General features: G+C 34.8%; 2 protein-coding genes across 2 annotated transcripts; one reads left to right on the forward strand and one right to left on the reverse strand.

Annotated features, from left to right (window-relative positions):
• Window positions 1-8,127: 8,127 nt before the first annotated feature.
• Window positions 8,128-10,109, reverse strand: LOC121242900 (cytochrome P450 81C13-like). The gene is made up of 2 exons (XM_041140904.1): window positions 9,169-10,109; window positions 8,128-8,911 (listed from the first exon to the last, which is right to left on the reverse strand). The coding sequence occupies exons 1-2, from the start codon at window positions 10,063-10,065 to the stop codon at window positions 8,291-8,293; spliced, it is 1,518 nt and encodes a 505-aa protein (XP_040996838.1). The 5' UTR covers window positions 10,066-10,109; the 3' UTR covers window positions 8,128-8,290.
• Window positions 10,110-19,601: 9,492 nt separating this feature from the next.
• LOC121242901 (cytochrome P450 81C13-like) lies at window positions 19,602-23,934 on the forward strand. The gene is made up of 2 exons (XM_041140905.1): window positions 19,602-20,629; window positions 23,074-23,934. Exons 1-2 carry the CDS (start codon window positions 19,718-19,720, stop codon window positions 23,701-23,703), a joined length of 1,542 nt encoding a protein of 513 aa, XP_040996839.1. The 5' UTR covers window positions 19,602-19,717; the 3' UTR covers window positions 23,704-23,934.
• Window positions 23,935-24,626: the final 692 nt, after the last annotated feature.

The raw sequence follows: 24,626 nt of genomic DNA on the forward strand, positions 1-24,626 counted from the left end.
GGCCCATTTTAGCCCATCAGAAACCACCTCTAATCAAAATCTTCTTGAGCAACCTTCCCCCACCACCCAAGACAGCCCTATGACTGACATGTAAGCCCAAATAGTGCTTGGATGAGAGGCTAAAAAGCTACCTAAAACCACCCCACCCTTCTCTGCAGCAGCCATCCAATAACATAGGCTGAGTAGCCCATAGTTTTGGCTGCAAAACCTTGATCAAGAGGTCAATCAACCACCTCATGTCAGGCCTCTCTTCCTATAAATCATTCCCAATGCATTTTCTTCATCAGTTGGTTATTTTGAGAGAACTCAGGTGAGAGCATCAGACAATTTTCTTGGTAGTTCTTGCATTGCATTTTCCAGTCCTTTGCAAGTCAAATCTCATGAAACTTCCTTCATGCATTTTTTATCCCAATGTATAACCTCATGAAAAATTTTCATGGAATTTTGATTGGTGAAAGTCTAGTTTGAACGTGCAAAGGCCACACTGGGCAATAGTCTAGATGTTTGTGTGGAATTTTGATATTTTGATGAGCGTTTGATGAAGTCTTAGGTAGGTCTTGCTATGGTGAAGTGTTAATATGTTAGTATGCAAGTAAGGTTCGGATTTATTGCATGCTAATAATTTTATAAAAATTTTTGCATGATTTTGAAAAGTTGAAAATTGGATGTGTCAAAACAGTTTTTGTTTTGGTGGAGTTCTAAACGTTTGCTATGAAAACATGATCCAATGGTCTTGATATTTATATATGATGTTCTTAATGGTTTCTATGTGTTAGGAATTTATTTTTGGAGAACATTGGTTTTGATTTTGATGGAATTATTTTTATTCATGCAAGGAAGAAAGTAGAAAAGTGATTAAATTTTCTATACCCCTTACAACATACGCTTTCTCTTTATATTGGATATCCTAAGAAACTAGGCATAACTGGAAATTCACATAGAGAAGGATAAGAACTACAACCAATAGGAATTAACCACAACTAACTAAAATAGTAAAATAAGGCCAACAGACACTTACAACCTCATGAGCCCATGATCCTCAATACTTTTAACCTAGCTCCAATCTCAATCATTGCCTCAATCAATGACCTGCAGCTTCCCATCTACCTTACTTGCCACTTGCATACCAATTCGTCAAGGATCGAACATTCTTTGTGCTTGGGTTGTTACCGGCGGCAAGTGGTGGAGTTCTTTTTGGGGAGGATAGTGCATGTGGCAACCCTAGCTCTAGGTTAAAGGTGATACCTGGTGCATGGGGGGCTTATATATACATGGTCTGATGAGTATTTGAGACCGATTAGGGTATTCTTTGCAATTGGTTTATGGGTCCTTTCCTACGTCTTTGGCCTTGGGTTGGTCTATAGGTCTATAAGTTTGGCCAATTGGTCCTAGGATTTTCTATTGGATTCTCATTTGGGGTCTAGCTTTATCCATTTAATGGGTTCAACTATATTATAAAGCTTACCCATAATTTTATGGGCCACATCACTCAACAACTTTAATGAGCCAATCTAAATTTCCAAAATGAGCCGAATATGTCTTGCTTGCTCCATAAATATTAAAAGGGTTTTAAATATAATTATTGAGCCCAATATAATTAGATAATATATCATAATAAATTTTAGGACCATGGCTTATTCAAAATTATCCAATAAACCTTAAATGGGCTTCTAAAAATATTGGCCTAGTAATGTTATCCCAAAATTGTCCACTAAACCTTAACAACTATTTAAATCTAGATTATGACAATCCCTCTCTCTCTAAAACCCTCCTCTCTGTTTTGTTACTTTCTCACTCTCGATCTCTCTTTCTAGGCTATAGGATAGTTGCACTAACCAATGGAGTCGGGGTAGCAATTCGTGTCCATGGGTCATATTCATGTAATATCAAGTCATAGGTATTAACCTATACAAGTCAACCCGAACACGACCTATTTAATCAAACCGATTTGACCTTAAAACCCTAACACAACCCATATAAATAACGGGTGACTTGACACAACTCATTTAATCCTCTTAGTAATTAACTTTGATTGAATTAACTTGAGCATTATTCAATTAACCAATTTCATTCATTTAAGTCCGTTTCAACCCAATTCAACATGTTTCATATAAATAGGTTGAGGTGACCCATATATTTATTTTTTTAATGAAATTTATATAATCTCATATATAACATTGATAACTATATAAATCATTTACAATCTCAACCAGATTATGATAAATATTTTATTATCAATATCAAAACCAATAATATAAAAGAAAATTAAGGTTTTCATAAAAAATATATATATATTAACAAAAAAATTTTGAAAGCTTGAGATATTAAGTAGTCAAAAACTAAAATTCTTATTACATATTCTCAAGAAAATATAATTGAACCATTTTATATGGGTTGATTGAGGGTTTCGTTAACTCGCAATTGAGCCATTTATTAATCATATCTTATCGGTTCAACCCTTTTAATCCAAACACATTTATATCAAACCCAAACCCACTTAGTGTCGTATTCGCATCGGGCTCACGGTCATGTCATATATTGCCAGCCCTAGCCTCATGCTAGCAAGCTGCTTGCTTGTATTGCACACACAACCACCACCTAGCTCCATCATCAACTGTTGCGCCAATAAGATACTCTCATTACCCGTGTTCATGTTCTCTAAATGGCTAATCTGGGTTGCTGATAAATTAGACAGCTGTGAGATTTTTGTGGAGTTTATTGTTCTGTTGTTGGGTTAATGGTAGTGTTTGAGCAAGTGTAAATTGACGTACTAAAGATTGATTTTTGTTTGAGTGAGAGTTTGTGTTGAGCATATTCAAACAAAGTGGAAGAATAAGTTTTAAGGGGTTATGTACTTTTGGCGTTCATGTCTCTAGTAATAAAAATTTTAGGGTGGATGTTTACAACATTGAGATTGATTGTAGTTGGTTAAATCAGTGGATTTTGGCTCTTATTGAGCTATGGTCTTGGTTATTGAATTGTGTTAGGTTGGTTTCTTTTTTGTATGATTTTTTAATGCTTTAGTGATATTTTCCTAATTAGGTTGTGATACTGCTAATGCTCAAGTTCAAAACTTATATAGTGTATTGTAAAAGTCAACTAAGTGGTGCTCATATGCTAGACTTTGCCAAAAATTGACTAACGTTGATTTTGTAATGTACTTGCATATTTTTGTTATGAACACAAGTGCAAATATTTTCTGCACTATTCCTTGTATATTAAAATGAAAATGAAATACTTGGGCACTATTCTTTGTATATGAATATGAAAATTCAATATTCATGTCATAACTAGAAATACTTGGGCACTATTCTTTGTATATGAATATGAAAATTCAATATTCATGTCATAACTAGTGTAGACATGAGTATTTTCTTTTTACTTTGTTTCTCTACTACGTAAATGTGAATATGATGTGTGAAATTTCTATCTTATTTTATGATATTATCTATTAAGTATGTCGCTATGTTATTGCATTGTATCTGAAAACCATGAGGCATAAGTTCTATTTTGCTTTAATTATGGGCCCCGCCTCGGATTATACTTGTGGCCCTTGTTCTTTCCTTCATATGGGTATATAATGTGGCCTCTATTCTAACCTTACCATGGGTCTAAAGTTATGGCTTCTGTCCTCATCTTGCCACAAGTATAAATTGTAGCCTCTATTCTGAGTGCACTCATTTTGGAGACAAAGTGATTTTTGTTATGTTTGGCTAATAGCAAATATGCACAACCCTACCACGGGGAAAACATATGTTTTATGCTAAGTGCGCTCACTTTGGAGACAATTTGGTTTCTCTTTTTGCTTGGATAACCCTAGATATGCACAACCTTGTCATTTCCTTTGTTTTGGGTGCACTCACTTTGGAGAGAATGTGGTTTCTGTTATGCTTGGCTAACTGCAGAGATGTACAACCCTGTCATGAGGGTAAACATGGCATCTGCTTCTACTTCTAATATTGTTTTAGTATGCTTGTGTCTAAAGTCTTTTGTCTATATTATTATTCTAATGAAATGCTTATGAAATTCCATTATTAGTTTTTAGACTACTTTTTTCAACATTCTGTAATTGGCTCGTGTTTGTACACTAATATTGGTTTGTTGTTTACTATGTTGCTGATAACTCACGCCAATCCAACTCGTCATCCATTGTACCCTCTATCACCTATTTTAGTGCCCAATCACTAGTAAATCTCCATCTGTGTCTATTTTCTCTTTCTTTCTCTCAATTGTTCTCTCTCTGTCACTCTCTCACTTCCCTCAATCTTTCATAATATTCCCACTCTTTGTTGCTCCCTCTCATCTCTGCATCCTCTCATCCGTGACCCCTTGAGTTACTATACAACATCGCTACCCCCTTAGTATGAAGTTGCCACCATCGAACAACAGGTAATTCCTAGAATCTATGATGGATTTCATTGATGGTTGGTTTGAACATGTGAAGGTGGTTAAAATGGTTGGATTTGGATTATTTGGTATTGTGGCACCCCCGACCCCCATGTAAGGAGACAAGGAAATCGAGACGCCAGGATGATGACAACACGGTCATGCATCCCAACGAAAGTGTCAAGTGTGTGTACATGCAATAGTGTACAATAAACAACGCAGCAGATAATATAAATAAGTCAACTAAGTAACAGAATTTTTAATACAAGTTTACATAAGTAAAACGATTAAAAGAGTTATACAGTCATCCCAAATAAAATATAATACCAGTCTCAAACCAAATACGAGTGATCCTAATCACTCCTCGGGCGGAGCCGAATCCTCAAGCTCACCCTCATCCTCCTCTGTATCAAAATATGCGTTACCATAGAACGGTACCGCAGGTAAGTATAAACCAAACAACCACGAGATAAAAACATATTAGTGCAACTAACATGCATGCATATGATGAAATATGCGTCAGATCCAAAAATATCATTTTTCCTGAAAATAGATATTTTTCAACACGCCAAAATCTCATTTTGGCCCAAAAATAATAATCTGTCATTTTCCCATAAAATGACCCAAATCAATAAAACCTCATTTTCCCAGAAAATGAATCACATAAAATCCTTTTATTCAACACACGCTATTTTCCCAGAAAACAGCCCATTAATCCATTTTACCAATGCACCATGATCTCCCCTAGGGACCATCCGCATGTCCGGGCTAACTAGCGATGCCCAGCGCGTTCGTGGTCAAGCATCCTCTAGCCCCCGCTAGCAGAGGGGCCACAGAGTCGACACGAAACCATCTCGTCTGATCCTGTTGTCGCTCAGCGACAACTCAAGGGACGTCACTCAATATATTCCGCTCCCGAGTGACCAGATGAGCTCCACCGAGATAATGCCTCATCTCGGCTTGGGTCGTGATACACACGCACCCAAAAATCCTTTAACACATGAAAACCCAGTTTTCAATAAACACATGAACATGAATGCAATTACACGAAAACCCAATTTCCTTTACAAACATGATCATGCGTGCAAATATGCCATGTACATGAACGACGCCATAACCGACAATCAACAACTCACAATGCAAACCAAACACACAACAACTCCGTCCTCCAATCCATCCGACCCCCGTACTCCTCGGACTCAGTTCGGCATAACCTACCAGATCACAATAATAGGAGTTAGTGCAAAAATATATTTAAATTACGATAGTTTTTTGGAAAAATACTTACAGTACTATATAATGATTTTCGAAGGATCACGGACATGCAAGAAGTGGCAGCTCAGCAACGTAACAGTGCAATATACACTGTGGCCGTGGGTCTCAAAAACCCACTTTTGAATGGGGACGAACCAAGACCTGAAATTGATAGTGTAGGGCTTAGGGATGTCGGTGAAGTTAGTGGTGGTGGTGGTTGGCCGTGGGTGGCGGCGTAGAGGGCGGTCGAAAACCACAAAGGCCAAAACAGAAATGTTGATGGATGTGCTTCACCGGTGGTAGATCGAGGCTAAGGATGGGTGTATTGGGTTGCTAGGAGGTCGAGGATGAAGTGGTGAAGAGATGGTGGCCGGAGGTGGCGCGACGGCGATGCGCGAGCTCAAAGGGTGTCGCAGCTTGGTGATGGGCATGGGGGCTAACGGTGGCGTGGGAGGAGCTAGGAATGGAGGGGGGTGGTCGCCGGAGGGAGGGGGAGCTAATGGGCTGGGCAGTGCTGGTGACGGCGGCGCGGCGGCGGGGGGCTAGGAGAAAAGAGAAACGGACGGGGAGGGAGAGAGGAGAGGCTTCGCACGGGAGAGAGAGAGAGAGGAGAGAAAAAGAAAGAGAAGAGGAAAGAAAAAGGAAAAAGAAAAATGGAGGAAAAGAAATGAAGTTCAATCCTCACATTTTGGGTTACAAAAATGGTCCAACGAAAAGGATTTCAAAACCGCATCTCAATTAAAATAATTTAAACCTAATGATAAAATTTAAAATAAAATATTAAAATCCCACAATAAATTAATTTAAAAACAAAGAACAATCTAAATGCATAACAATAATATATTAAGGAAACATATCAAATTTAATTTTCACAATTAAAGATCATAAAATAAACCATTTAAAAATCTGACAATTTTAAAACAAGAGAATAAATTTTTGAATTAATAAAAATAATCTTCAATAAAAATACACTAAAATACAGGGTGTTACAGGAATTTTAGTTGTTGCAATAAGATTGGTGCTAATTGAATTAGCGATACATGAGTATGGTGGAGTATGTGAATTTTAAAGTGTCTATGATTGGCGACAATGGAGTTTATTTAAAACGGATTCTTTTGGGGTTGTTTGCCATTGAGATGCTTTGGGTTGTGGTGATCAGTGAGGTTGAACGGATCTGGACGTTTAACATCTCAGGTTTATGCTTAATTAGAACTCATTGAAACAGCAACAAAATTAACTCAAAACAAAAACCATTGTACAAGAGCTACTGTCACCCTTGGGTTAAGTGAAGGTACTTGACAGAGAGAGAAGTACTAGAACTATGGGATTATTGTTGTGGAGTTAGTATGTTTGTCTTATTTTAGCAGTGTTAGTTTAATTCTATTAGCTTATAGATCGTGTTAATCTCATTTAGTTGTGGATTGATATTCACTTGGTACTATTATGGGGCAATTGAGAGATGTTAAAATGTCCAAGAAGTGATGCTCCTATGTTAGACTTTGTCAAAAACTGACTGGGGTCGATTTTATGAAAACATGCATATTTTATTATGAAAACAACCTCAATCATTTTCTGCACCATTCCTTATATTCAACATGAAAATATTACATTTTATCATGACTGGTGTAGATATGGGCAGATTGTTTTTACTCTGTTTCTCTATTGCATAAAATGTGAATTTGAAGTCTGAAATTGTTATCTAATCATATTATATTATCTATTCAGTATACTATTTTGTTATTGCATTGTTTCTTAAACTCTTAGGCAAAAGATTCTATTATCCTTTTGTTACCGACCTTGTCATGGGTTATAATAGCATTCTCCGTTCTAGCCTTGCCACGGGTATATAATGTGGCCTCTATTTTGATCTTGCCATAGGTGTAAGATTGTGGCTTTTGTTCTGAGCTATGCAACTACTTTGGCGATAAAGTAATTTATGTTTTGTTTGCCTAATTAAATATGCACAACCTTGCCACGGCGGTAAACATGGCCTATATTTCTGTTTTTTATGTTTTTTCAGTTATGCTTGTGCCTAAGGTCTTTTGTCCATATTGTTTTAGGATTGAAATGTTTGTGAAATATTACTATTGCTTTTTAAAGTTTATGCCCTAGATTTTAGAGAATATGTAGTAGTGTCTGAGTTTATTTTCTTTAGAAGTATTTTTGAGGTATTTGATTTTTGGAAGAATATGGTATCAAAGTTTTATATTTTGTGGATTTAAGGTTAAAAAGGGTTCACCCCCAAGTACGGAGCTACTAGATAGAGTACTTAGATAATTTATCAACCAGTATAAGTTGTGAATACATTGAACTATTACTAAATAATAAGAGAACTATCTCCCTGGTTGAGAGGTATGGAGAGATCTTCTGACATACTTTTTGTGAGATTATACAAGTTGTTTTAGGCTGCACGTGGGGAAGAATTCAATGTATAATATAAATAATTAAATATGCATTTCAATTAATCTATCATCATGATAGTAGATTTATTTCCTCATATTATATCCTTAACAAAAAGATCTAGACCCAAATTAGAATGCAGATTTTAACACATTCTGCACTTGAACGTTTTTGGGAGAGATCTTATTTTAACAGAAGGAACTTCAGTCCGAAGCAAGATAGTTTAATATATTACACGTAGATCAGGTTATCAAAGCTGAGAGAGGATCTCTGTCATGGAATTGCAGGGACTACAGAGAGCTTCCAAAGGCTTGGCCTTAGCCAAAAGAAACCCTGAAGCAGGAGTCATGTCCACCATCTCCTTGTCAAGCCTTTCCCAGTCAAAGCACTGGATGAGTGCACCAAGGGCTAGAGAATTTAGGTGGTGGCCCATGCCAGCACCGGGGCATGCCCTCCTCCCAATCCCAAATGGGAAGAATTTGAAAGCGTCTCTTTCTCCATTGAATCCTTCAAATCTCTCTGGCTTGAAGCCATCGGGCTCCTCCCAGAGCTTGGGATCCCTATGCACAGCCCATGCATTGGCTAATAGCATTGTCCCTTGCGGTATCTTATAACCCCCAACAGTGCAATCTTCTACAGAAAAATGAGGTAGTAAAAGTGGCGTTGGGGGATAGAGTCTAAGTGTCTCGTTGATGACACAACGAAGACAAGGAAGATTGGCAAGATCAGAGTCATTTAGCAAGCGCCCATGTCCAACTTGGTTGTCAATCTCCACTTTAACCTTCTGCAATGCCTCTGGATGATTTAGCAGAAGTGTCATTGCCCATTCCATCGTTGTTATATTTGTATCTGTTCCCGCGGCAAACATCATCTGAAGTAATAAATGTTTTGCTAACGTTAGGATTAATTAGCTTTGATAAAACCAACAAAATGCTCAGATAGAACTAAACGAGTATTTGAAACTTACTTAATTAGCTTACACATAATGCATCCTGTTTTACTACAAAACTGATGGAAATTCATGTGTTTTTTGAAATAGTGATTCGAAAAGAAAATTGAAGGCCAAAAAGTGGTAATACAAAATGACATAAATCAAGAATAATCAGAAAATTTTATATTATCACTTACCAAAACGATGCTTTTGATGATATCATCTGAATTAAATTCACTTTCTGATTCATGAAGAGACAGCAGAGTTTCTATCAAAGTCCCCTTCTTAGTATTCAAAGGACTATTTTTTATTTGCTCAATCTCTTCTATCATGTGGCACAAGAATTTATCCCTCTTCCCTCGCAATCTTACCATGTTCTTCTCCAACCCTTTGTAACCAACCCACCTCAAAATTGGGATGTAATCACATATATTCATTCCCAAAAATGCAAAAAGAATCCTCTTCACGTCTTTGAGCTGCTGCTTTCCTAGATCTGTACTTGCAGCCTCCTCTCCAACACATGGCTCCCCAGTGAGCATTCTCATAATTACATTGAAAGTCAGGAGAGAGAACAAATACTTACATTCCACTTTTTGGGGTTCTGATCCATTTGAGATTTTGAACACTAAGCGAACGAGGGAGTAAACCTCTTGTTCTCGGATGATGGAAAACTTTTGGAGGCTATTCTTAGAGAAGATCTCGGTGTTCAGGATGCGTCGGAGGTTCCGCCACAAGTGGCCGTATGGAGCCCAGGCCGGAGCAGTTAAGTTGTACGTCAAAATATCACCGGCCATGGAGCGGGGACGATTTGCAAATATTATGTCGTTCTTGGTGAAACAGTCTTCGACAGCGGAAGGAGAAGATACGACGACGACAGGCCGAGAACCAAATTTAAGGGTCAAGACAGGACCGTACTGAAACGATAGGGTGTGTAGAGTTTGGTACAGTGGTTGTCTAAGGAGGTGGAAATGGCCTATTATTGGCAAAGAAAACGGACCAGGTGGTGAATTTGGGCTATGCTTGTATACAAGTCTGGTGATGATGATGAAGATAATGGAGAGGAAGAAAGCAGCGTAGCAGTAAAGGTTTTCCATGGCGAAGCAAGAATGATATTGTGCTTCCAGATTAACTAATGAATGTGGAGGTTTATTATATCCTTTTGTTTGTATGGGAGCGAGCTTGCTCTGCTAGTAGAATCAATCTAACGCCTCAAATCGTGTTTGGCAAAGATAAAAGAGGAAAAAAAGTAAATGAAAATATTGTAAAATTTAAATATTATTTTTATTTTAAAGTTTGTAAAAGTTGTATGAATTTTTGTATTTTTTTAAGTTTGTAAAAATTATATTGATTTTTCCATTCGAATAATGATTAGATGAAAATGTTGAAAATTAAAAATTAAAAAGTATTTTGTATTCAATAATCAAGTAATTTTGTCAACAATTCTTCTACGTACAGTTAGGAGATATAATCGCAAGGGAGTCGTCTGCCGCGTCAACCTGCTATATAAAAAAAAATGAAAAACAGATGAAAATAAGTGTGCTCTTCGTCTTCGAAGGGAGGGGTGATCTTCGTGGGTCTCGACTTCGAGAGACATTTGAGCATTTTGGTGAACTTTGTGGGTCTCGTCTTTGTCTTCAATGGGAGGGGTGATCTTCCTTACCTTTACCACATACACAAACCCTTGTATAACAATAGAAGAATAGCAACCCCACGAGGCAAATGCCAATTACATCACTCACCACAATTGCAATTACAGCGCTCTTACTTAACCCTCTTGTTTTCTGGCTCTTTCCAGCACTATCATTAGGATTCTCAAGTACATTCTTCAGCAAAAATGGAATGAAGGAATGGGAACTTGCACCAAGTGTATCTGAAGAACAAGTATTCTTCAATGGAGGGGCACAAAACCCAAGATTCCCAATAAAAGTTGTTGGCCCTCTGTTCATTAGAGCACCATTGTGGGGTATAGGCCGCTCAAATTGTTATATGTAAGATCAATATAAACCTTCTCAAGAAGGTTTCCAAGGCTGGCTGGGATTGAACCAGAGAAAAGATTGTAAGACAAATCAATGATACTTTGCAAGCTGGACAAATTTTCCAAGTCACTAGGAATGGAACCATTGAATTTATTAAATGAAAGATCAAGTTTTTCCAGAAAAACTAAATCAGTTCCAAATCCTTCCCGTAGAGTACCAGTGAGATTATTTTTATTGAAATCAAGGGTTCTAAGTCTCTTGCATTGAATAATTGAACTAGGTAAAGACTCATTGAAGAAATTCTAAGATAAATCTAAGGTTTGGAGGTACTTGAGCTTCCCAACCTCACTTAGCACAGACCCAAATAAGGGGGAAAAATCGAAGGGAGGGAGAGGTGGAGATGAAGGGAGACGAAGGGAGGGAGACGTGGAGATGAATTAAGGGAGGGAGACATGGGCATTGGTCTTGATATGAAACGCACCGTTTTACAACAAACACAAAATGGTGTGCTTCATTTTCCACATTCAGCCGCGATTCCCGGCGCTTAAGCAACCCGACTATATTAGATTTTTTCTTTTGTCAAAACAATTATGAAAAATGATATATACAGGTCTATTTAAGTAGTTTATAGCCAATTTATAAACCATATTTAATAAAAGAAATGATATATACAAGTCTTAAATATATAAGCTAAACCCTCTCTCTCTAAAACCAGAGCCTCTCTCTCTAGAAACCCTCTCTCGTCTGAACCCAACTAGGGGGAAGGGGAGCTTCGGCTCCTTCTTCCTCTCCCTCTCCTCCTTCTCTACCGCCAGTCCTGTGTCTCCGATAGTTTTTTGGTTTTTTCCCCTTTTTTTTCGACTTATAAGGGAGGGTAGTCGATTCGATTCGAGCTTCTCAGTAACCATCTTCCTACACGTGCACCATCGGGAGAATCCTCACTTGCCAATCTTGCAATCGAGCCACCACGAATCACCTTCCGTTGATGCCATGCGTGGCAGCTCAGGGCCCAGTGACTCCGGCACTATCTTGAATGACTGATTGGCTCCTTCCCATAGTGGTGCATGTCATTCACACACCACCAATGTTTCCCTTTTATGCTTTTCCCGATTCTATTGTTTGGTGTTTGGTTGTTGTTTCCATTTTCTGTACTTTTGATTTTATGTCGGTGTGTTTTGTTGGTGTTTGTTTGTTGGGTTTTTTTATTTGTAGGAAAAATAAAGTGAAATAGGCGATTGCACTTGTGTTCATAGTAGTGTTGGTTCCTCCCTCCTCTTGGAGGATGGGTGTGATTTTTACTTCTCATCCATTGGATGATGGAGTGTGGATGCGGGTTGGTTTTACCTCTGTTTTATACAGAGATTGATACTCTTTTTTTAGAGTTTTTTTAGAGTTCAGACAATGCTCGTCGCAAATATATTTGTGTACGGGAAATCTTACAACAAGAGTTAGTTTGGCTTGTAACTTGAGTCACATATATAACTTCTTTATGAAATGAAATTATGTTTATTCCCTAAAAAAAAAAAGTGCATAAGCCTCGTGCAAGCCCTTTATATCATTTGTCTTTAATTAAATCACAAATTTCCTCGAAATAAGTTAGGCCATCATCTTAAACCATGATTACTTCTACCATCAAATAAGCAATGGTTACTTGGGAGACATTAATAACAACTCCTTTTAGTTTTAAATCAGGCTTAGTAGTACTTTCTAGGAAATCATTGAGATCTTGGCCTCTTCTGGCCAAATTTTCTAAGGCAGTGGACCCAGCGAAAGAATTTGTTATTTCATTGAACAACAGAGGTTTATTAGCCTTATTATCAAAACTTATTTTAACAGAACTGTCAAGATATTGCTGAATATTATCAAAATTAATTTCATTAGAAACAAACTTAACAGGTTGAGATTCATGTTCCAATAACCATTCATTAGAAAGAGTGATATCCTTCCAATGAATCACTTTTGGAATTTGGATCTTAGCATCAGGAGTAAAACTTTAGATTAAAAAGGTTTTATCACCAGAAGTTTTCGAAACAGCTTTACGATTAAGATTAGTTTTTAATACTCTATAATAAATGCGATAAACAATAGTAAGGGGATTGCTCCTTTCATCCATATCGTAATTAGATGTCAAAATATTTAAAGTTAAGGCTTTGAGAAACGTTAGGATCATTTAATGCAAGGGTTAGGTCCAGAAAACAATCAAAATGTACAGGACCATTAAACAAAGATGATATAATCATACCAAGTATACTAATTTCAAAAAATTTTAATATACTATCTCCTAAGCAAAGCATCTCATGAGAAGCATTGATTCCTTTTTGTGTAAAAGGCTTAATGACCACTTGAACAAAATTAATATGTAAGAATTTATATCCTTTAGCCAAAAAAATCATCAATGGATTTTTTGTTTATGCAACATTTTTCATGAGTTGTAGAAATAGCTTAAGTATGTTCAATAGTCTTAACATTAAACTCAATTTTAAAAGTAAATTAAATCCAACTAGTTTTTAAATACCTTTAGCATTAATCTTTGGAATTAAATCAGTACAATCATTTTCTTTAACAGAATAGTCTTCCTCATTAATAATATCAGGGGGCATAGTAGATTTGGAGCTAACAGATCAGTTGGATGTAAACATTGTATTCATCGTAAATCTTACTAAAATCCTAAGATTAATACTTATCATGTTTTCTTTTTCTCACAGTCAGTGCGTTTCATAACACATACTCTAATCAACCCTCTACCTCTCATGCCCTCTTTCTCTCAAGCCTTACTGTTCGGTTATGGGAATCACTTTAAGATAAGGGCGGTGCCAATGGGATCAAGGAGATAGACACAACAGAGTAAGATATAAGTGAGAAAAGAAGATCGATGAACAAATAGAAGATATGGAACCAACACAATTATCAGCAGCCAAAATGAGTTGGCTTTGATACCAACAACGGTAGTGAAACAATATAAAGTATATAAATAAAGTAGTAGTATAAAGGCGGAAGCATGAGAATATATAAGAGTAGGAATAAATATAGATGGTAAAGGAATATAATTAACACCATCAAAGGCAATAGGAAACCTATTCCATGTCTCTTCCTACTTCTGATTTTGCTATTGTTATTATTCACAGCCAATTAACTATGATAAACAGAGCTTTTTAAATTTATTTGAGTGCTTTGTATAATGATTATAGTTCTTCTAGTAATAAAGAAAAAAGAAGATTGCTACCTTTGATGAAAAGAAAAATTACATGTTAAACAAAAATGATTCATTAGAAGCACAGAAAAAATAGTAGGAATCACAAAATGTAGCAATAATAGTCTTCAACAAGCAAAAAAAGGCAACAGGAATCACGAAGTGTGACAATCAATCTCTAGATAAACTTGGGGTGGTTTTTGGATCATGTCCAAATATATCATCTTCATAGGGATTACTATGATCATCAGAGGTTTCAAAGGATGCCTTGAACTTAAATTTAGAATTATCATCATCATCATCATCATCATCATCATCATCATCATCATCCTTGAGTTTAATAAGTAAATTACATATTTTTTCTTAAGTCCTTAGAGAAAAGATTTCTTTTTGGACTTAGAAGAATTACTAGATTCATCAGATGAAGCAAGTTGATGTACTGAATGGGCAATAGGATATACAAGCGTCTGAGCCATAGTTTTAGCATACGAGAATTCTTAGATGTTTTCTATATTTGGAGAAGCAAGATAGAAATCCCTAGTAACATTTTCAATAACATCTTGAGTATGGGAAAACCTATCCTGCCATTTGACGTACTTGTTGTGAGCAAGAATATCATCTTCTTTTTGCATAACACCACTTTAGGATCCAAGAAACCTTATGTTCTTTGTAGAAATGGAGGGAAACAAGAAAATAGTAGAAAAATATTTGATAGCACCATTGAGTTTATAAGGGAAGCATTCCAAAATGGGACCAAATTGGGAATTAAATTTCTTATCAAAATTGATGAACCAAGAATAAGGCATTGCAACATCTTGAAATAACATGAATTTGAATCGAGCTTCGATGTAGTCATAATAACAATAGGTGACATCAAAATCGGGGATCCTTTTTGTAACATAAATATGGGTTTCTCATTTCTCTTCAGTGATAAGGTTTAATATGTAAACACTGTGATAGATCAGTTTGGTTTTGTTGGTTTTACTAAAGATAGGTTTAATCAAGATGGATTGTGCTTGGGTAAGGATTGAGGAGTGCAATTGAAGGATTTTCTGGGTATGTTCAAGGACCTAATGGAAACTAGGGGAAAATAATTAAAGACAACTTTAGGCGATTAGTGTATATTGACCGGTTGGGTTCAATATAAAACAAGTTTTGGTATTGGTTTTCAACGTAATCAATTCTTGTGGTAATATCCCTATTAGGAGTGGTAGAATATGTTGATTGGTTTTAACAATGACATAAGGATAGAGATAAGGGAGGCCAAAGCAAATGAGAAACTAGTTTGTAACCTTTCAAACAGTGGCTTACAATGTTTCTTCAGATCTCTATAAAATTCAGCAACATAGTTCAAAGGATCAATAAATATTTGTAAATGTGCTTTATTAATGATGACACATCAAGAAGTTTAGCATCAAATTGGATAGCTCTATCAATAAGATGAATTTTTCTTTTAGAAATATCATTACCAAGGTCACGAATCTTCGTTAGGAACAATTTCAACTTTTTAGCATAAGCAACAAGACCATTTCGTTTGATGATATAGAGAAACGAATACAAATATTTTCAATGTTCATCAATAGATTTGGAGTAGATAAGAACATCATCATTAATAATATTTTAGAATTCACTATGAGCATTCTTAAGATCAAAAGACATAACATTCCACTCATAATATCCAAAATGAGTGGTGAAAGCAGTTTTGTGCCTATCAGTTTCACTAACATGGATTTGCCAAAAACTAGACTTCATATCAAATTTTGAGAAAACTATAGTATCACTTATTTTCTAGATTAGATCATTCTTATTAGGGATAGAGCACCTAATCCACTCCAATATGTTCAAAGGTTTGTAATTGATGATTAAGCTAGGCGTTCCTCTCCCAATTTCAGCATTTTTTTAGAGATAAAAAGCAGCACATGACCAAGGTGCCTTATTTTTCCTAATAATCCTCTTAACAAGCAAATCATGTATCTCATTTTTGCAAAATTTTAAAGTCTTACTCTTTATTTGAATTGGTCTAGTTTTAATAGGAATAGTTTTTCAGAAAAATCCTTAGCGTAGGGTAAAATAACAATGTGTTTCTTCCTATTTCCAAAAGCATTTGGAAGATCAAAACAAATATCATCAATGAGTTTTGTGACGAAATTATTAATCTTTTTTGTAGCAATTTATCAGATAATTGCTCAGCAACCTTATACTTGATTTCTTTTGTTAGGAAATTCAAATGTTTAGTCTTAGCACAAATTAGAGTATTCAAGCAGTAATCACTATCAACATCAAATTTATAATCAAATTTAAATTTTATTTTTTGACCAAACGCAGTAGTAATACTATCATAATCAGTAAAAAATAGATATAAAGTAGAAATAAAAGACATATCAAGGATCACTTTATGAGTCATGTTTTTTAAGAGAATAGAATGAATCTTAAAACAAACATTTTCTTGACAAACATTATCATTATTCAATTCATATTTAATTTTCATTTGAGAACCATTAGCAGAAAATAATTTTTCGGTGGACATTTCATAATATTTACTAGGAATTATACCTTATTGAATACAATTAATATTAGACCATGAATCAATCATAGTAACAATATTGAATTCATACACATGAATAACAATAATTTTGACTTGAAATCCATTTCGGATGAATAAATCCATTAATCAAACAAACTTTATCAATATTAAGAAGACCCACTTGGTTGTTCCTAGGAATATATATATATATATATATATATGTATATATATATATATATATATTTAAAAATACCAATAATTTTCTTTAATAAAATGCCATCGTTGTGGAAAGTTTTCTCCAAAACGATATCATTTTATCTTAGGTTTTATTTTTTAAAAACGAAATGACGTAAACAACGTTGTTTCAAGGTTAGGTTTAACTTAAAACCTAACCCTCCCTGTACTCTTCTTTCCCCTCTCTCTCTCTCTCTCTCTCTCTCTCTATCTTTCCTCTCTCAGTCACTTTTTCTCCGCCATCATTGTCTCTCTATCTCTCCCTCTGGTCGGCACAACGGTGCCCCAGTTCTCTCCTCTCCTTTCCTTCTTCTCCTCATCTTCTCCTTAACTTTTTCTTCTCCTCCTTGAAGCGTGGCCGTGTAACCATAGCCATGAATGGCTGTGTGGGTTTGCAAAGAGATTCACAACCATTCGTGGTCGTGGTTCTTTCCTAAGATTTGTTGTTGTTGTTTTTTTTTTTCTGTTTTTTTGTGGATGAATATATGATTCTGTGGATTTATTATTGTTTTGGAATTGTTTTGTGTTTTCGAGTTGTTTTGCCGTGGGCAAGGTTGGACAGACCGCCATGGGAGCCAATCAACCAAAACAAACTAATTAGAAGATATTGACCTTCTGTGTTTGCAGCGTATAATTATCATCCTTGTTTTATTCATGACTTCGGTTAGCATAGTGCATCTGACAATTGTAATGTTCATAAATAAAAGCTATCATTATTTGAAAATTATAGTAAAATAAATGAGTGTAAATAAAAATACATTTCGATAAAATATTAATAAATATGAACATTGAATTTAAAAAAATATGACCGTTATATATTATATGTTAAATAAGGAAATTACAAAGAATTATTAAAATATAATTTTAATAATTTAACAAATCTATACATAATCCAATTATTTGCGATCGATGTATAGGAAGCATATTAATTACATAATCAGATGACATTTTTAGCTAAATTCTAACTATAAATGTAGAGAATATTAATAACTCTTACATTACCACACATGAACCCAAACGAGATCACATACATACACACATACATATATACATACATACATGCATTATATATATATATATATATATATATGTATGTATATAGAAAATTATCAAATTATTTCCTTCCAAGCTAGGAAAGTTAATATGCTGAAGACATAGGTACAGGAATCGATGGACATTTTTTTTTTTTAAAAAATGATATTTGCAATCGTGAAATACTTAAGTGTCGTGCAATCTCTTTAAAAAAAAATGAATAAATATGGAATCACATGAAAAAATAAATTAATTTTTTAATAGTGAACTCTACTCTTTTTTAAAACAATTGTGTGATAGTTGCGCATTCTATGATTGTATGTAATATTACTTCTTTTTCTTTTTCTTCTTTTTTTTTAAATACTCTGGTGCATGTGTGTGCATGCTTGCTTGCTTGCTAGGATATCGTTTTTTCTCTATTTTGTTTATTGATTTATTTGCAGAAGACCAGTCGATCGGTACGTACTTCTTCAACACCAAGACAGTTTGTTGGGCAAGTAAACAAGCTACCTCGTGCACCTACTTTTCTTTTGAATTACCGCTCACCAAACATCTCACCTACGACAAAGATCAAATCTCAATCATTCAAGCTGAGGACACAGGAATATCATATCTTTTTTTATATAAGAGTGATATTTTTCTACATCTTATTCTTATCATATTTTATATATTTTAAATGATTTTCATTTACGTGACTAAATGAAAACAGTTATTTGAAATATGCAATATATATAAATATGTGACGCTGAGAATGATAAAGTACATAAAAAATAAAAATTACTATCATTTTTTATTTTTATTTTTTTAGATTAATGCGTGCGACTCGCAGGTGAGGGCAAAACTTTCTTTCAAATCGGATTAATAAGAATGGCAACTATCCATCAAACAAGTGACAATCACATTTTGTTTACTTTAATTAGTTAAAATAACATATATTTCTCCTGACTTAAGTACACGTCACAGATTTTTGAATCGATTCACAAAAGCTTTTCTTTTTTAAAGGAGTAATCATTCATGAACAATTATTTTTATAATATTTTTATACATATTTTGAAATAAATATATATATAGTAGTATTAATTTTATAAATTATTTTTATAAAAATAATCCTCCTTCCAAACATAGTTATGTAAATAATTATAAACGTAGTTGATATATAGTTATATGTTTGTCAGTACTTTTCTTTTTGAGGGCAAACTATATCTAGAAATGCTTTGGATCCTGAATTTGGGATCCAAATAGTGTCTCGAATGAGTTGCTTTTTTTTTTTTTTTTACTTACTGATAAGAAAGTATTTTTTAATAATGATGTGTATTTTAAAAAAAAAAATTGTTTATAATGATTAAAAAATACATTAAAAAAAAGAAAATGAAAATAAAAAATTGAAATGCACTATTAGGTGACTCTATTCGGGACACTATTTCGGTGACTATAGCACCGTTCAACTATATATCTCATCTCATCTCATCTCATCTAATCTAATCATTACAATTTTTTTAAATTTTCACGTAAAATATAATAAATAATTCAACTTTTTCAAATCTCAAAACAATAATTATATTAAAAAATTATATTATAATAATATTTTATTTAACTTTTAACAAAATTAATATCATGTTATCTCATTTCATTTAAAGTGTTTAACCAAACGAGGCTGCAGTACTACTCCATTGGGTGCACAGTAACATGAAGCAATATTTATTTCACAACTAGAGTATGGGTTCAAGGGAGAACCCAGCGCCATGATGAATTACTACTGATCATCATCATCGACCTGTTGCTAATTAGCCATGGAAAACATAATGTCTTACGCTGCTTTCTTCCTGATCTCCATTGTTATCATCAAGCTTGTATACAAGCACAACCGAAATGCACCACCCAGTCCATTTTCTCTGCCCATAATCGGCCACCTGCACCTCCTTAAACCGCCCCTCTACCAAACATTACAGACCTTGTCTTTGCAGTACGGTCCGGTCCTCTCTCTTAAATTTGGTTCCCGGTCTTGCATCGTCATATCTTCTGCCTCTGCTGTCGAAGAATGCTTCACCAAGAACGACATCATATTTGCAAATCGTCCCCACACCATGGCAGGTGATATTTTGACTTACAACTTAAATGCTCCAGCCTGGGCTCCCTACGGTCACTTATGGCGAAACCTACGACGGATTGTGAGCATCGAGATTTTCTCTCAGAACAGCCTTCAAAAGTCTTCCACCGTCAGACAAGAAGAAGTTTACTCCCTTGTCCGCAGACTGTTCAAAGTCTCGAATAGGGAACCCCAGAAAGTGGAGTGCAGGTATGTTTTCTCACTTCTGATGTTCAATGTAATGATGAGGATGGTCAATGATGAGCAATGTGTACGAGAGGAGGCTGCTGGCACGGATATGGGAAATAAACATCTCAAAGATATGAAGGAAACTTTCTTTGCAAACTTGGGAATGAATATATGTGATTTCATTCCAGTTTTGAGGTGGATTGGTTTCAAAGGGTTGGAGAAGAGAATGATGAAGTTGCACAGGAAGAGGGAGGGATTTTTCGGGCCTCTGATAGAAGAGATTAAGCGAAAGAATCAAACCAATTCTTTGAATACCGCTCCCGTAAAGGACGTGGGAAAGAAGAAGACTCTGATTGAAGCTCTATCATCTCTTCATAAATCAGAGCCTGAATTCTATTCAGATGATGTCATGAAAAGCATCATTTTGGTAAGTGAATACTGCTATAAGTATTTTTCATTAATTATTACTTAATGTTATATATTCACGATAGATTAGATCCTAAAGTTCTCTTCAAGGACGTAGAGGCTAGAATAGATAAAGATATACATGTGCATAAAACAGATCTTTCGAAGTTTCTCTCATGGCACTCTAAGTTTTATTATTATTGAATAAAAACTTTAGAAAATCTTTGATATATTTTTTACTATATTTTCTCTTCGGGATGGGTTTTGAATCGTATTTACTTTTCAAAACAAATTCCCGGCACTTTTTAGCAATGAAAATAATATGTAAAGAGTAATCTTAAATATAGTATAAGATGTACTGTAAATCTCGCACAGTCTCTTTAAAAGATGGAGTCAACCAAAAAATATTTTTCATACATGTCACACATTTTAATTTCTCTATTTCTTAAAGAAAGTATGCGAATTTTGCACACCTATGACTTTATTGGACATTATTCTAATGTAATTTAAGTAAAAGCATTATCCTATTTAAGGTAAGCAAGTATTATTAGCAAGAGAAATGTTTTTCTTCTTCTTAGATTACGTTATCCTTGTCACAACTGTCATACGACGAGTTTCAGCAAGTAGGTTGGTTTGGGTTTAGAGATGAGGTGATTTTAAATGAGAGGTAAAAGTTAAAAAAAATATTATTAGAATATTATTTTTTAATATTATTATTATTTTTTAATTTAAAAAAATTAAATTATTTATTTTATTTTATATAAAAATTTAAAAAATTTATAATCATATGAGATGAGATCAAACGCATTATAAATCAAACAATGCCTTGACCTTGCTCAAACGATGCCTTGACGTATACATCATAGGTCAAAGTCACGTCAAACAAACCCTGCTCTATTAATGGTGAGTCAATTGCAGCGAAAGTACGGTAGCTACAGTTACCCTTCTTCTCTTAGGCCTAGTTTGTTTTTAGAAAATATTTCATCTCATCTCACTTAATCATTACAATTTTCTCAATTTTTAATATAAAATAAAATAAACAATTCAACTTTTTCAAATTCTAAAACAAAAATAATATTAAAACATATATTCTAATAATATTTTATTCAACTTTTTTACTTTAATCTCAATTCATCTTATCTCATCTTCGAAATCAAACTAGCCATTAATTGTATGTGTATCCTTCTTTGACCCTGAGAGTAAAGAAAAAAGCTATATACACTCGCCTGTTATAAGCGTCGTGCAAACGACGACTAATGTGACAAAAATCCAAAATGCACCGTTTAGTTTGACTTCATAAATTCCAGTACTCTGTTTTTGTTGGAATCATCTCTTTGATATTTGAATAAATATTCTGAGAGCTGGAAATGCAGTTAGGGATGACAACCGCATTGGAGACATTTTTGCCGCTCCAATTCTGAAACCCTTAGGATAGTCCGACGAAGTTGCAGAGCTATCGGAGTTGGTGGCTCTCTGGCTCTTACTGTTGCTTTTTCACTTTGGGTTTCTATTCCTAGTGCAGCTGTTCTTGCAGTCCCAGCTCAAGACCTTTGTGATTGCTTGGGCATCTTTGGTAGCTTTAATAGTTAATCTATTGAGTACATGGCTCGTCGTTTATGTGTGAGATTTTGAGCTTGTTGATATTATTGTTGCTTTAGACATCTCTTGGTGGGTTTCTCCTCGCATTGTATGGATACTCCATGTTTGGTGGATGTCCTCAAACTTGGACTGGATTCTCTTTTCAAGATTGATTTTTAATTTTCTTGGTAATATTATTGAATTACTTTCATGGTGTGCTTTGTTCTTATTTTCTCTTTTATTTCACACCGATCTGCAAAATTTGGAAGCTGTTTCGGTCAATCCTTAATCTGTTTTATAGTTTTTTCTTCTTGTATTTTCTGAGTATTTTTCTTGAGATAAGGTGAGATTTATTAAGAAAAAAAAAATTTTGAGTAATTTGGGTTTTTCTTAGATCTCCACTACTAGAGGCTAGTCCTTTCTTTTAAAAAATATTCTTTTCTCTTGTTCGTTTGATTCACTTCTCTTTAAAAAATTCAAACTTTTTTCACCAATTGTTTGAAAAATTGCTTTCTCCGTAACCCAATTTGTCTGGGTAGCACTTTACTGCAGCCATATGCTGAAACCCGAAAGCTCTGTTCTTATTTTGCGCATTTTATCTTTTTGTTTTTTTTTTTCGGCTGATGTGGTGTCAGCGACTCCCCACCGCTTGCACCAAGCGACTGTACGTAGAAGTATTGGGGAGTAAATTGGACATATATACGGAGAAGAAGCTGCAAAGACAGATTTCCCTTCCCAGATGATCATCTGAAGCTCTCATTCACGTTATTCGTCTGATTTATTGTTAAGAATTTTCTTTACTAAAGAAGTTAGCATAGCTTTGTGGTGCGGCCGTTTAAGTACTCGATCTACTTTCTAACAATACTGGATCATTTATTAATGTTTCAGATGATGTTTGCTGCGGGAACGGAGACAACGGCAACAAGTATGGAATGGGCAATGGCACTTCTGCTGAATCATCCGGAGGTATTGCAGAAGCTTAAAGCAGAGATTGACGAGAATGTTGGACATGAGCGCTTGCTAAATGACTCTGATCTATCCAAGCTTCCTTATCTTCGTTCTGTCATCAACGAAACACTCAGACTCTATCCCCCAACGCCACTTTTATTACCCCATTTTTCTGCAGAAGACTGCACTGTGGGGGGATATAAAATACCAAGAGGGACGATGCTGTTAGCAAATGCATGGGCTGTGCATAGAGATCCCAAGCTATGGGAGGAGCCTGACAAGTTCAAGCCAGAGAGATTTGATGAAATAAATGGAGATCAAAGAGATCACGCTTTCAAATTCATCCCGTTTGGGACAGGGAGGAGGCAATGCCCCGGTGCAGGCTTGGCACTACGAATAAATTCATTGGCAATGGGTGCACTTATTCAGAGCTTTAACTGGGAAAGAGTTGAGAAGGAGATCATGGTAGACATGAACTTGGATCCGGGATTTGTTTTGGCAAAGGCTAAGCCTTTGGAGGCCGTTTGCAGTCCACGCCACGGAATGACTAATATTCTCGCTCAGCTTTGATTATCTATGCATGTAATTTAATTGCTGTGAAAAAGCAAAAACTTGTCTTTTATTTCCCCTCTCTCTCTCTCTCTCTGTTTTTTCCTTCTTGGTTGAGAGATTGCAATAAATGATTATTTTCCATATCATTTAGTTTTTGTTGGATATGTAAAAAAAATAATCTGTATTCAGAATTTGGGATCTTGCTGCGGTATTGAACGGTGGTCAATAATATATCCAAATAAATCAAAATTCTATATGGTCGTGGTACGTACGTGCGTACGTATAATTTGCTGGAAAATGATATATTATTCCATGTTTCAAAGTTCAATATTACAGGCCAAAACATCTTATATAAAGATAATTGAATCGCTCAATATATTGACTAATGACATGTTTGGATAGTGATATATTATTGAAATAAGATAGTTTTAGATAAAAATTGAAAATTAAATAAAATATTATTAAAATATTATTTTTTAATATTATTATTGTTCTAGACTTTGAAAAAATTAAATTATTTATAATATTTTATGTGAGAATTTAAAAAACTTATAATTATAAAATGAGATAAAATGAAACAGTATCTCTATCTAAATGTGACCTAAATATGTAGTTGAGCTTCAAGAAAGTCAAGACTTTGGGCAGTGAAAGTATATATATGTTTAATATTAATTTTAGGTATTATTCACTCAGATTTTGGCGTACTATGTTCCACCTTATAATTTATTCGCGGGATTATGTCGATCCATTGTCTTTCTTTCCTTCCCATTTTTTTAAGAGCAGAATCACCCGCATGTCTTTGATCATCAGCTTGTCATTCAGAATTATGCATTTATTTCTCCTTTTTTTTTTCAATTGGATCGAGCTATTATCAATATTGGAGAAAATAGTCATGAAATTAATAGATTGCGCTGCTCGAAATGAACTTGATCTTTAGATGA

This window comes from Juglans microcarpa x Juglans regia, chromosome 8D, assembly GCF_004785595.1.
Source record: "Juglans microcarpa x Juglans regia isolate MS1-56 chromosome 8D, Jm3101_v1.0, whole genome shotgun sequence".
Taxonomy (NCBI): domain Eukaryota; kingdom Viridiplantae; phylum Streptophyta; class Magnoliopsida; order Fagales; family Juglandaceae; genus Juglans; species Juglans microcarpa x Juglans regia.